Below are 15,152 nucleotides of genomic sequence, written 5' to 3' on the forward strand. Positions count from 1 at the left end.
TCTTAATATTATATATATATAATAGATATAAAAAAAATTTAACTTTACTCTATAAAATTTGCTCTATATATAAAATATATATAAAATTTTATTCTCTCTCTTTCTCTGTATAATTATTTTTTCTTTTTAAAAATGAATCGCATTACGTTGAAAATTATTTGTACATGTAGCGACGGAGGCTTTTAGCAATGACCTCGATATAGAGCGCGTTTAATGATAATCAATTTTGGCATTATACAATTATCGTAACTGACAATATATAATAGCAAAATTAGCTGGCGTATTTGTCGCCATGATTCGAAAATGTTTTTATGGGTCGTATTGGTCGTATATAGTGTGGTTGGGAAACATTATATAAAATTTATTTATTAGCGACTTCGCGTATGTGCGATTTCCACGTTGTAAGTTGCATCGGTCGCTTACGTAGCTCGCGCCAGATGGTTTCACGTATACTGACATGGTTCAGCGGGTTTCTAACGGAAGGAAGTCGGTCGATTACGCACGTCTGTGCAGACACACGGGCTCCCGAAATACATAAATTCAACAATTCCATTGACGTACTTTTATATTTATATTATACTCTTATATTTACGATGTCGCAATGGTTCTGAACTTTGCAATGCATTCGTAATATTATGATGTAATTCGGCGTTACATTTGAGTCGTTTGAGCCGAGTTTCACGGTCAGCTTCAATATTAAAAAAAATTTTTTTCGGGAGATACGTATGCATTCATGTATTTTTATGCAAAACAAAATATTATACTGTTATCTAAGAATTTATTTTTGTTGTCTAGTTTTTATTCTTATTTGAAAGTTATTATCAGTTATTTTTTATTATATATATTGTCTCTATAATATATATACATTGCATTGTATTGCTAATTATAGTATTGACATGAGCTTATCGCTTGCAAATTCTACAAGATCTTAATATTAGTCATAAATATTAAATAATGTCAATGTGTCAACTTTTCATATTGTATTTTATTCGAATGCAAAGTTCTTATAAAAATTGTCAAAACGTCATCGTTGAATGTATGTTTTGCTGAACCCTTGCATAAAACATAGAAGAAGATAAGCACACAAGGTTTAAATAATTTTTATATCACTACTTTGAATCTCTCCGCGAATATTTAAGCCTATATTAAAAAACCTAATTCGCAATAAAAATTTATTTATAATTTTATGGGTCATATAATACACAAAGAAAATATTTCAGAGAAGAAGTAAAACACACATATATATAATATACACATATATTAGAATACATAGATATATTAAAATATGCGATACATAAAATCGTAAAAATAAAATTTGTAAATAGATCTTGCATTTTTTGTTGCGAATTAACTATGGATTGTCTAAAAAGACTTTAAATATTAATTAACAAAATTAATATTTGTTCAATTAGTTAAGGATAATCGTAGTGAAAACAACGAGATAATATATTTCAGCGATTAGTCAAAGATTAGTTTATGAATCATTCATTCATAACGATGAACTTTAATCGAGAACTTTGCAGTTACGACGGTTTATTATATCAGGTAGCCTTCATCTCTTTCATCGGGACAGTACAAGTCTGTTGAGTCGATCACATTCGAAGCATCGCGTTTCGTGTTTCAGATTGATAGTGCTCTTTGGCGGACGAGTAGCGCACTGTATAACGAAGGCGCTTAAGTAGGTTGCAGTTATTTATTCTCGTAACACCCATATGACTGCCTTCCCTCGGTAACGGTACGGTATTGTTGTTCGCCCCGATTTACGAAGCCAGGTTTCAAAATCCGATCATTTATTTCTGGCTTTGATAATTTCATCGTACGCGCCGCTTTCCATTGCTAATCCCTCAATGTCGAATTCCCGTGTCATGTACGTTCAAAAGGCAATTTATAATAATAGTTGCGTGTATACGTTCACGTACATTACAATGTATTGGTGTTATTCTAATCCTTTTTAATCTTACGTGTATCGCGTATATGTGCTCTCTCTCTCTCTCTCTCTCTTTTTCTTTCTCTTTCTCTTTCTCGTATCTATCTTCATTTAAATCGAAAGATTGATTCTCGGCTTTAAGCCATACTAATGGCATGGCTACTTCTTTTGGTAAGCTTTTATAATTCTATCTCAACGTTATACATTACTTCATTCAAGGTTTAAAGGGTATCATGTATATATATATATACAGGCATATACCTGCATAGGCAATGGTTCATGTGACTCTCTTATTATTAAAATAGACACCGGTGACAAATTATTTACCTAATTTTCACGAAGCAAAATGCTAATTTATAGGTAACGAGAGCGCGATTTTGCGTGATATTTTCCGAGTCAGGGTCACGTAGCCATTGATCGTGCCGACATTAGGGACGTGTAATAAACAGGAAACGATGTGGAACGCTTTAAATTGGTCGACATTTGCCGACTATGAGCCGAATCGGCAGCGGGAAGTGCTCGTGGTCGGCTCGAGTAATGAATCGTTCGTCTCGTGTCTTCTCGTCGTCCTCGTCCTCGCCATGTAGATACAAGTCTCTAGAATGTGTGCTCGCACGCGGATTCCTCAATCTAGGTGAATCGATATTGTACATGACTCACTACTCGAATCTCGTCGCCTTGGATATGCTACTATAATGTATATATATATATATATATTTTTTTTTTTTTTTAAATGGGTCTTTGCTCGATATAATAACGATATCACGTCGTAGAAATCTTCAACCATGTATTACTTATCCATCTTCAATCTTGTAAATATTTTCTCATCTTCTCGATGTCGTATATATCGCACGATCCTGTTTTGCTTTTAATAACAAATAATAAATAAATTAAATAGTTGATTGAACGGTAAATACTCGAATAATTTATTTATATATTTATAAGGAAAGATAATTTTTCTAAGATATTTTGATGTATTGTCATTTATATATCTTGTGCTTGCTTCTTCGTTTATATTAATAAAAAATTTCGTTACTGGGGAATAAATCAAGATTTTTCAAATGAGAAAACGTCAGACCGCGGCCAGATCGATGTAGTAAAATAACGTTAGGATACATAACGAGAAAATTTAAATTTTATACACCCGACATCCAGTACTGTATTGCGAGCCTGCATCGTAGTCGTATTCTCGCTTGTCGACGTGCAGATTCTACCAATTACGACCGCGCGCAGCGCAACGCTACGTAATACGCACTAATTATTTTAACACCGTTACGTAATCATCAACCGGACGGTAGTTTTCGGTCAGCGTTCCCCGCCGAGAAGTTCCTCAAGCACGACGAGTAATCGAATTGACGAAAGAAAGATAAACGATCGAATCTAGAGATATGTTCCAGCCTGGCTTATATAATCATGCATAATTTGACCGATAAGATGGACCGCGCGATCGATCGATCGATATTTCTTCTTCGATCCTCAGTTACAATGCTTGTATATAATCTTGAATAATCTTAAATAATTTATTAGATAAACCTGAAATTTTTTCCTATTCTCATGTCCTCGCTATACATTATAAACAGCATAAATTTCTTTATTTTTGAATGTCTGCAAATAATTTTATCCTCTAACATGGCGAAGTAAGCAAAGTTTCGAATCGTATGAACATACAGTATCTAAATAATGTAAATGCCATTTTCCAATACATATCGCGTTATATATTTGTAGTATACATTGACGCTTATTCGGCAAAAAATTGTTGCAAAACTTGCAATTGACAGTTCCGAAGTATAAGTTTCTTTTTCGATCCAACTTTTCATACTCGATTTACTTGGAAATAGCAAGGAAGTTTCGCGATGCGTCACTATGCAAAGTGGGAGCAACGATCTCTCGTGTCGCTGTCGTTTATATATGCGTCCGACGTTAGAAATTGCCTCAGAGGAAAGTCTCTCTTTTTCTTTCTTTCTTTCTCTCTCTCTCTCTCTCTCTCTCTCTCTCTCTTGAATTTCTGTTAGCGCGAGAAATCTCTCGTGATCACGTTTTCACACGTCCGTGTGTTAAACGCGCCGCGCGATCGCACGACGTACCCGACCAACCCTCGTTCGTCCGATTTCTATGCACATGCCAGACACCATCGGTCATTTGTTGTTCGCTCCGTCGAGCAATCCCGTCTGTGAAAGTCTGCATCGTTCTTTCGCTTGCGCGGCATGTGGTACGCTTGTGCGGTTTGAGATCGTGAGTTATGCTCGCGAGCATGGTAATTACGCGCGAATTTTTACTTTCTTTTCTGATACCACACAGACAGGACATTCCTGTTTTTATCGCGATTACTTCGCGTGGCTAAAGGGAAAGAGGATCTCGCGATTGTTTATTCGTTGAGCTTTTCCGGGTGTTCTTTAAATCCTTTCTTTCCCAGTGAAATATCAGACAACTCCGTTTAGCTTTTCATATTGCATTGTCTTTATTACCGAAGAAATAAGAAATTTTTTAATTTCTGTTATTATAGTGAAATAATGCATTCTGGAAAATTTGATAAAAAGAAATATACGTTGGAAAATAAAATTCATTATATTTTCACATCAGTCATCAAATTGGCAAACTGTTATAGAGTAAAACGATTATAAGTAACTGATACTATTTTTGATAGAATTTTATAATATCTTAATATTTTTATAAGCTCGTATGAAATTGTCCTTAACACAAATTAAGCATGACCTGTTTATAACGAAAGCGGTACGTGCCTACACAGTGTGCTAAATTGGTGATTCACCGCGTTTATCTAGAGTTCGTAACACTCTGAATCGTTTCGTTCCGTTAACCTTTATCGGCCTCTCGATATCGTATATTATCGAAATTCCTCGATCTCGTTGTTTGCGGGAAAATTTTGAATCATACCCATCGGTTGTCACTCTCGTTCGTTAGTGTGAACGATTCCGAATCGAGTAGGAGCTCCATAATGGTAGTCGCAATGCTCGCAAAATATGAACAGTCTGATCTAGGTACGTCTAACATTATTATTAATTCATAATCAAAAGATATTACAGCTGATCAAATAAGAGATTAATCTTTAAATTCATAATCAAAAGATATTACAGCTGATCGAATGAGAGATTAATCTTTAAATTCATACACACATACACATAAATTACTTTTATATTTTTGAATTTTGAAAAAATGGAATTTTATTGTATGTTTATTAATTATATGTCTTCTTCAGTTTCAAATTTAATTTTTTGGATTTTTAATCATATCTGAGCACAATATTTAACATACATTGCAGTTGTAATTAAGGAAGATTGCCATTTAGATAAGCACATATCGGAGTGTTGAACTGAATCGCACATTTATTGCATAATGATATTTCGCGTTCACATGCTGGTAATGTGTATAAATAGAACAGACAGAAAGACGAGCGATTTATCTCGGCGGAGGAAACGAGGGATTTGTTCTAATGAATCGCACGCCGCTAAACAAACTCGAGCGAATGACCTATAATTACTCGCAAGTATATTATGCTATAACGTGCTGGTAAGGTGAAAATATCGGATAAAACACGTCGGTTTTAATATTCTGATCGGTTATTACTTTCGAGCATCGAAATGCTAACACTTGTCAAATCTGTAAAAAAGCTTACAAATTAGATTTATTATTCTTAAATTTCGGAGATGATTGCAATATAGTTTAATAATATATAATTATTTATGCAAGTATTTATATAATAAACGGAGAAATTCTCCATGTTGAATACTCGAGTGAATTTATGACCGTTCATTATGACAGTTGTGTTTGTTGCACGTTGCTTTAGTGCGAGTGCACAACCCATGGCCTAGGTCAATGTGCGTTTCGCATTGGCAGAATACGAACGATGTGTTTGTTCTCGCCTCTCTCTCTCCTTCCGGCCACGTGCACGAAAGGAGAGATCTCTGGTGCATTTGCATCGTGCATTCGCGACTGCTGCATTGTTCTCGGATCGCTTTTTACGGATCATTAGAAAAATCCAGCTAGCTTTCCCTTTCAGACCGGATCGTAAAGCGCGATTAAATTAAAAAATAATCGTTATTCTTTGTTTGTGTTTTTTATCAATCACATTTAAATCGAACGTAAAATACTTAATGAAGCCTTTTTAATCCGTATTTCTTTTGAGATCTTAATGTGTTCATATTCATGCGAAGATATTTGATTTATTTTATTTTATTAATATGATTTTAAGAAGAGGAAGTTTGCCATGCGAGAAGCATGAATCTAAAGCAACATGCGTGCTGCATTTAACGCGATTTTTCAGCGTAACGAGTGTAACATGACCGTTAAATGCTGAGTATTCATGACGGATGCAAAATGTAGGGTAGATAGCGAGACGATTCTCGCGCGAAGGAGCTCGAACGTTTCTTTATCGTTCGCGATCTTTACCGTAAAGTCTAACATATAACGAAGTGCGCGCGCGACCGCCCCCGTGAATTGTGTTTTGCGGCTTGCGTGCTCACGCGATATGTATATTGTAGCGTGCATAGCAGGAGTAGGAAGAGTCGCTAGGATAATCGTTGATTCGAGGTAGCATTGTGGTAACTTTGGAATTTATCTTCCGCCGCATCCTCGAGGTCGCGGATATCACAGATCGATATCTCGTCGACCATCAATTGCGGCGGAAGCATTAATCGCGCGAGTTTCGCGGCGACGTTTCGCTATTAACTCACGCTTCCTGCAATAATCGTTTTTAATATTGAAGAATTATAATATATAAGAGAAAAAAAAGACATATAATAACGTGCGGAAAATTATTTTTGCTATAAAATTAATGGATATAATTTTTCTTTGTTTCAGGTGAGTACCCACTCGATGTGATTAATATTTGTGATGCATGTATGGTGGTCATTGTTATTTGCGTGGAAAGGTGAGCTTACGTTTTTTCCATGACTAATTAATAATGCATCTTTCTATCGTGATATGGCGCAAGAACGGCACGAAACTATCGATTAATTAATTAAACGTTGATCGAACGAACGATTTATTGTGAGCCTGAATTGCAAATTATGCGAGTTACGTAATTATAAAGGAATTTTATTGATATACGGCCGGTTTGAGGGATTAATATAACGTCGAGCATAGATAGAATTGCAACTAGAATTTTTGATAGAGATCTTTTTTTAAAAGGTCCGCACAAGTTAAATTTTCAGCAAGATGTATGATCGACTTCTATCAATCAAACAAACAAACTTTATTCGCAACTTAATTCTTATCGCTGACGAGTTATACGTTATTACAGTAATAATCATTGTCAATATAACGATTCGAGATATAAGCAACAATTCAAAGTAAGTTTCTATTGAAACAAATATACGTTGTTGAAACGTGTTGCAGGGAAATGCAAATTGCATTTTTACAACCACGTATTCTTTTTTTACGCAAAGTGAGTTATTTAGCATTCAATGCTTAATGAACAGACGTCTGATTCATCGATATGTGAAACCTGCAGCGAGAAGCGGGTTAAAAAGTACAAGCAGCAACAGTATACTTGCTTAGTTCTTGCATTCAGACCTTCGACACGCGGATTAACGGTGTGCGTACGAGCTAGTGGGAGGTGGGTTCGATTCGCGTGATAGATTCCCACGATAGGTGGGTCGATGAAGGTGCATTGCACATTTCACGTTTCGTTGGATCGAGGAATCCGTGCCAGGAATTCATTCCATAAGGAACGGTTCCGCGCGGAAAGTCCTTGCTATCACGAACTATCATTTCTCGCGGATATTTATGTAGATATGTATATATGCACAAATCGCTCATGTTGCTACAAATTTCATATCTCCTTCGCGGATCTGCTTACACATTATCCTCTTCATGATCTCATATATTTATGCTGCTTTCGACAGCTTAAGAGAAAGCTGAACTCAATATATTAGAAACATATTATTTTATTTTCTTGAATAGGTGTGAAAAATCACAAGTAGATCGACGAGTGATACATTCTCGATATCTTTTTTAAAAATGATGAGAATGATACATTCTTGATATATCTTTTTTTAAAAGTTATATATTTAAATATTTAACTTATTTATTTGGACAAATTTTAATATAGTATTTCACATTTTGCCCTCATTTTTCCGTTTTACAAACTTAGCGTTTGGAAGGATGGAACGTGGGATTCTCGCGAAAGCGCTTTTAATAGACACATCTTCCGGAAAATATAATAACAGTTATTCGCACGTTACCATTAATTTTCTTTGCCCGCCCGCGAAATCGAAATTCACCTTTCGCGTCGCGTATTAACCACACGATCGAACCGGCCGTCCGCATAGCGTGCGAATTCGCTACGCGAAGAAGTAGGCAGGGTCGACGACAGTAATTGCGAAAGACGCGATTTTGTTATAAGTGCATCTCGCGACGCGACGAGAGAATTCTTGACGGCGAAATACGCGCATTAATGCGTGCAGCAAACCGCGTCTCGCCGGCTCTTCATTAGTATTTGCAAATCGGACGCCGTTAATTATTTCCATTATCCCGTGCCATTCATAATTCAACGGTGCATAATTCAACGCGTGCGTGGCCGCACGTGCTAACATGTTTTGATCGTACGATTAGCGGGAGGAAGCTAGAGGCTGTTTTTACAAACATTTACAATATATATGTACGAAAAAAATCTTAATATTTTATTAATATAATTCTAATTATAAAATATGATTTTCTTTTTCAAAGATGTAATACACGATATTACAATATTAATTGCGAGTTTCTTTGCTTTTTGTTTACTCACAACGATATCCTATGCGCAATCGTCATCGTTTATATCCGCGAATCGAACGTTCACTTGCTTAATGACTCCCATCTCGCGCGCTGTTCATAAAATCAATGACGTTCGCCGCTTATAAATGCATATAACGCGAGCGAAACGGTTTTACGAGATTGCCGTGGCAAATTCTTCGATTTCGTGGCAGGAAGAGATTAAGACCTCACGGAAACGATGAGCTTCCTTGAGCGTGTCCGACTAATTTTCTGAACGGCAACTCCGGATAACGATAAGAGGTTCGTTAAATTTTCTTTAATCGCATTCCAAGTTCATTCGCGGTTGGCTCGGGAACTTTTTAATCTTTCTCGCGATTGTGATACTCTACATATGGGATATTCCAAGTATACTTTTTCTCGATTACAGATCAGAAAGAATGTTTATTTTTTCAGTATTAAAACGAGGATAGCTTCTAAACTGCAAGCGACTGAAAATTAAAGATCTTTTCGATTATAATTAATTTTTCAACTAAAAATAAATGATACAATTTTTGCGAATATTTTATAAGTACAAATAATGCGAGCCAAAATGTATATTAAACGATATTCATTCCAAATTTAGCAATGTCTTCGAGAAAGCGTGATATTTCTCGCCTGATTGCTTTTCGTGATAGATCAGTATTTTTATCAAACGGTGATATACATATGTAGCACGGTTTCATTTCTTTATTGGGCGCGGCATAATTTCAGGAAAGTGGATTTCGCGTATAGTAGCCCAACGTTCCAATGGAAACTGATATACGTAGGCTTGGTCGACAGATTTCTTAACGGTGTGATAAACGATCGTAAAATGTGTTCGCGGTAATTTGTTTCTAGCGAGATGCTGGTTATAGATAAATCGTCGGTCATAATTCTAATTGCAGCGAGATAATTTTGAAGAGCATAAATTCGACGATATGTAATTCACTGCAATTTACATTAATGCAGCTCTATTATCCAAAAATAGTTATATTTAATAAATATAAAAATGTCTTCTTTTATCGAGATAGGAATTCTTCGAGTGGAAAATTTTCGTGAATGACAGTTACTTCTTTCTTTTATGTATTGATAGCAATATTTTACCATTAGAAATCAATAAAAAATAAAAATTTGCTGGAATAATCAATAACATGGAAGGAATAGATCAATAACATGATCTGTTCTTCCCGTAGAGGAAGTTGACACACGCTCGCTCGCCACATGTTGCGACAAAGAAATCTTCTTCTTTTGCGAAACTATCGAGTCTTCTTTCGTTTGAAAACCACCCATGTACTTTCTGTCTCGCCTTGAGGCTTTCTCCTTGTACCGGACCCTTGTGCAATCGTCACAGCGAATCAAACACCGACAAATGAGGAAATTGCCCGAAACGTTTTATACACGAGCATGGATTGTTCGTTACGGTCATTCAACCTCGTCGACTTTCGTTGCGCTTCGTGATCCATTGTCCATCGGGATTAAGACGAAAGGATTGGCTATTGAGTACAAGAACTGCACGTAAAGTTTTAAGATGTTTAAAATAACATCCGAATTTAATAAATTTTAATTTGAAATTTAGCTACAGATATGTATAAAAAGTTTGTAGTGCAATAGTGCTTACGATTAATGTTAAAATTTATTTTAAATTAAACTTTTATCTAAATTCTACGTAAAATTGATTCGCTTTTATTTTAATTATGTCTAAAAATGTACAGTTAAAAGAACTTGTAAGAGGACTAATTTTTTTTTTTAAGATTTGTATAAATTTCTATCACAATAGGATATTTCTTAAGCTTTTCATTTCCTTAGTAGATTCTTCTATGTTTTAAGAACGCAAATGAAGAAGAACAGTCATTCACGTCTCATTACGCGATTACATAAACATGACAGATATATGCATGCATAGTGTGGCTGGAACGAACAAGTTATCCGGCATGGCCAACGTGCTGACGTGTAGAGACCAATGATGTTAAAGCGAAGGCCCACTTAACGTCACTTTAGTTAGTTGGGTGTGACTGCTTTCACGGTACTTCTGGCCTCTATACCTCACTGCGAATTGCGATAATTGATCGTTGTATATTTGAGCAAGATCAATTTATGGAGGATGTTATTTTCAGAACGAATGTCATTTTTGAAACATCTCGAAATTTTTCGAAAAAACATTGTTAAAATGAAGTTTAGTGTTGTGAAAATATAATTCTGAACGAATCTAGACATTTAGAATATTGTTTCCAGTGAAAGATAATATTACCGATTGCGTCACATAAAAGTAAAGATCTCCGACGTAAATATTCCGTTTGGACACGTAGAAGATAATGTTGCAGCGCGTCGTTGGGCTCAGCGTAGTTGCATTTGCGCGTCGTGGGAAGATACATACAATAGTGAGAAAAGATGCAAATCGAAACACAATTTACCATGGAAAGGCGCGATGTGTTACGTCTTTTCTTCTACAATTCGGCTCGGTTGTTATTAGCGAGAACACGTGCTCAGCGATGTGATAATATCGCGTAGAAACAATAGAGATGTGAGACGACTTCTTTTCACTCGTCCTCAACAGAGGTTTGCGTTAAGTAAATCGTTGTAATCGTGAGATTTAATCGATTTAAAAGCGTTGTAGAAAATTCGAGTTATAGTAGATTACTTATAGAATTATTGTTTTTTTAAAGATATATTTGTTATTTTTAGAGAGAGCGTATTTTTTTCTCTCTTTTTCTCTCTCTCTCTTGTTAGAGAAAAAAAATAATATCTTTTTTCTTATATTATTTAGAACCACGTAACAATTTTTTATATTTTTAAATTGCGGTGGATAATGCATCGTTTACAGGATAAACCGATGAAAGTTACAGATTGTTACTCGTAAAATCCTTGTGTGAATCATGTATCCCGACAAATGATTTGCTTGCGTAGTTAATTACCGTACTAAATTCAATTGAGTTCCCTTTCGACTTGTTTATCCGGTTTGTTTCGCGGGTGGTCTCTGTATAGTGGCTACAGCTGTATAAAGTCGTAAAATGACAGATTATGCCGTTAAACTCGAGTTTTCGGAAATAAAACGGATGTACACATCGCAAAAAGACGCGTGCTTAGAAAGTGTGACGACTATTTGCACGATCGCTTTAATAAAGATCACTTTAATAGAGATTGCTCGCTGACCCGTGAATCATCTTTCTGATTAATGTCTGTTAGAAATTGGCTCATCTTGTAATTATTTTTTTTTCTCAAAATATCGACTGTAATTATTTTAGACGAGATAAAGAATGAAATTTTATTTTTTTTTTATACATGCACATATTCATTACGATTTTAAATATATTTATTTAAAAGAAATAAAAAAAATTATGTATTTCATGTATTGATGTAATTTTTCACGCAGAGAAAAATATAATTTTATTATTGAAAAATTTGATTTTAAATGCGATAGAAAAAATTCATTTATGATTGAAGCGAGATAATATCAAAGCATACTATACGAACGAAGTACCGTGCCTAATATCGTTTTGCATTGACGTGTCTCGGCATGAGATGAACGGATGAAACGGTTGCGAGACTATAGCATTAGCGACACATATGACGTGTCCGCAAGAAAACGTCCGGGCTTACATAAGCGTGGAAATCACGCATTATACTTACCGCGGATCGGGTGGACTGCTCACGCTGTTGAAGGCACTTCGTCTGTCTGGTTCACCTTTGCTAGGACGGTCGGTGCTCTTCAAGGCCGAGGTGGAGGCCTCTCATGAACTCGTCGCTTCAGCCAATCGGTCTAGGTCGTCAGGCCGAATGGATAAATTATAATTTTTTTTGTAACTTTTGTATTATCTTGTTAATTTAGGGTTTTAATATATATATACATAATAGCGTTTGAATTTGATAATTAATAATTTGATAATAATAAATATCGAATGCTTACTTAATTTTTTTGGAGATGCTTATTTCTCGTATGCGATGCGAATTTTATCATGCGCGATTTTTTTCGGTCATTGGCGAAATCCTTTAGTCAATTTTTAGCTATCGTAAACGGTTACTCGATCTCACAAGAGTGTTACCTGACGAGTCCATTACACTGTCATATCGTTGTCACGTGAGAATGTCGCCGGAAGCTATTGAGCAGGTATTAATAATGAATGCCGCGCGAGAAGATCAAAACAGCACTTAAACTGAAACGATGCTGCTTTTATTTCGTCCAGTAATTTAAATAAATTATTGTTTTCTGAAATTGAAGAAATAATATTCGCGAAAATTATAGTTTTAACGTTTTAGAATTTATAAATCATCGCATTTATTGCGCGCAGAGAGAAATTTTCTATCCAATGAGATTAATTTCGTAATCGTATAAAGCTGTTTGAACGTTTCTTCAGAAGATACACATATACGAGGTAGCTGGAGAGGCGCGAGCATTTCAACAGCAATCCTGTTTCGATACGATCTACGACATTAATCTTGCACCGTTATTACTTCGCGCGCGTCAATCTTCATTGTCTTCGAAACTTTATGTTCAACCTTCGCACTTCCGCGATTGGTTGCCCCGCGTATTTTATCAAACCGTCGCGAACTTGGCGCAACCCGCTTATGAGCTTTCAGGTATAAAGCTTACTCGAACCTAAGAAGATTAAGAATCATTCTTGCGATACAAAGCACACATTTCATTTGTAGAATTCCATGCGCTTTACGGTTACTTTTATTATACGCGATAATGGAGGAAGAAGGTGACATTGAAATATTCTCGTCTTTATGATGAATCGCGGCTTCTAATGAGTGATACCTTGCATTTAAATCGCGCCTAAGTCGCATTTATCAAAACGACAAAATGAAACCGCTAAGTTGCACATATCTCTTGTATCATGTTTTATTTCATGAAACGGAATAATCACGTAGATGTTATTCGACGATCTCAAGTACCGTAAAACATAAATATAATGCGTTCAAAGACCTTTTAATGAGTTTAATATAACACTTGGTGAGCTTGGCGGAATCTTGCATATTACGTTAGCAAATTTTTTATCGATATGTTATGCTTAAATATTTCCGATTAATGATACCTGCTTGCAAATTAATCGTGACAAAGAAACATTTGTATGAAGCTTGAGTAGCATGAAATTTAATCTGGCGCACACGTCGTCGTTAAATAAAGATTTTTGTCTGGAAAATATATTAATAAGGTAATCGCCAGTTTTGATAGGCACACATTGTGCATCATAATTATCGATTTTCCACGCTTAATAAGTATTTGTCATTTTTAATATTCCATGTATAATTTAATAATACTTATTCAATGAAGGCAAATTTCTCTTTCCTAAATAGATATGAGTACCTCTTTTCGCGATTTAGCATGCTCATTGTATTGTATAATTATTAATTTATCACACTCGTCACCATACCTACTCGTATATCGCGATTCAAAAGAATACGTGACATTAGATTGAAATGTTCTTTTCAAGTTTATTTATTCATTGGGTGGCTTGCACCTAATTATCAATTTTCCATGCCTGAAGTACATCTATTTCCGTTGTTGCATTTCGCGCAAGAATACCAGACTCGAGGTCATAGAGTATCTCTATTAATTTTATCGAACAGCTCCCCATAATTATCGATTTTCCTCACTTGATCTACCGACTATTAAGAAGATATACGTTCAATCTTCCGCCGGTTTCGCAGGTATCGCCGAGATCGATGGGAGCTTGCAATAACCCGGCGACATAGAAATGACTCATTTACGAACTCGGAGAATCTCGACGATGGCGGTTAGTTAGTCACATCTTTTACGAGTAGAAGCTCGAAATAATTCGCCGCCGCCATGTCACGGCAAACTGTTTAATTTTCTTGGGCAAACGAATCCATTGGGAAATGTACTTACCCCCGCCGTTATATTGCTATACTTTCGATCGTTCTCTTTCGTTGCACTCTGTAATCTTCATAGCTATTTATGCCTCGCGTGCGTTACCGCTTCTAATTCATAATTGTTGCGTATCGCGCAATTTTAACGTTGATTTGTAATTGTAATACTCAGTGTAATGAATCTTGGGAGATCGTTGTATATTTTGCATGAAATTTATTAACTCATGTATACAAAGTTTTTTCTGTTAATTAATTCATACATTTTTTAATCACTTTGTAGTCGATTTTGCCTTAATAATTTAAAGATATACGTTTCTTTGTTTCTTAATTTATTTAAATCTGCTTTAAATTTTATAAATTCTTGGAATTTTCTTCAGGCGAAATGTACGTGCGAAATTTAATCTCTTGGTATCGTTCGTCCTTTGGTATTTAAAATGATCGGCGAATTAATATCGAATCGCATGGAATTCGCAGTTCGACGGCTAAATGAAACCTCTTGCCTTACGTGACCTTTTCAAAACGCGTATCCGCGAGTATATCGTATGGTTATTGCCTCTCGATTAATATTAAAAGATTACGAGATGCAGCTCCAGAGGCTAATATATCGTATAAGGCAAAAATATGCCTGTTTTTAACGCAAATTACCAAAGACGTCAATACACTCTTT

General features: G+C 35.6%; 1 protein-coding gene across 8 annotated transcripts in view; it reads left to right on the forward strand.

Annotated features, from left to right (window-relative positions):
* Positions 1-15,152, forward strand: part of LOC115242508 (MAP7 domain-containing protein 2-like) — a 142,951-nt gene that overhangs the window by 3,157 nt on the left and 124,642 nt on the right. The window contains exon 2 of one of the 8 annotated variants that reach the window (XM_029818872.1): positions 438-440. The exons of 5 other annotated variants lie outside the window; for them this stretch is intronic. In XM_029818872.1, coding sequence (XP_029674732.1) covers positions 438-440 — 3 coding nt within the window. Of the gene's footprint in view, positions 1-437; positions 441-4,526; positions 4,924-15,152 lie in introns of those variants that run through there. 2 more of the 8 variants (XM_029818869.1, XM_029818871.1) reach the window with 2 other exon arrangements.

The sequence above is a fragment of the Formica exsecta genome, unplaced genomic scaffold (assembly GCF_003651465.1).
Source record: "Formica exsecta isolate Colony F162 unplaced genomic scaffold, ASM365146v1 scaffold60, whole genome shotgun sequence".
NCBI lineage: Eukaryota > Metazoa > Arthropoda > Insecta > Hymenoptera > Formicidae > Formica > Formica exsecta.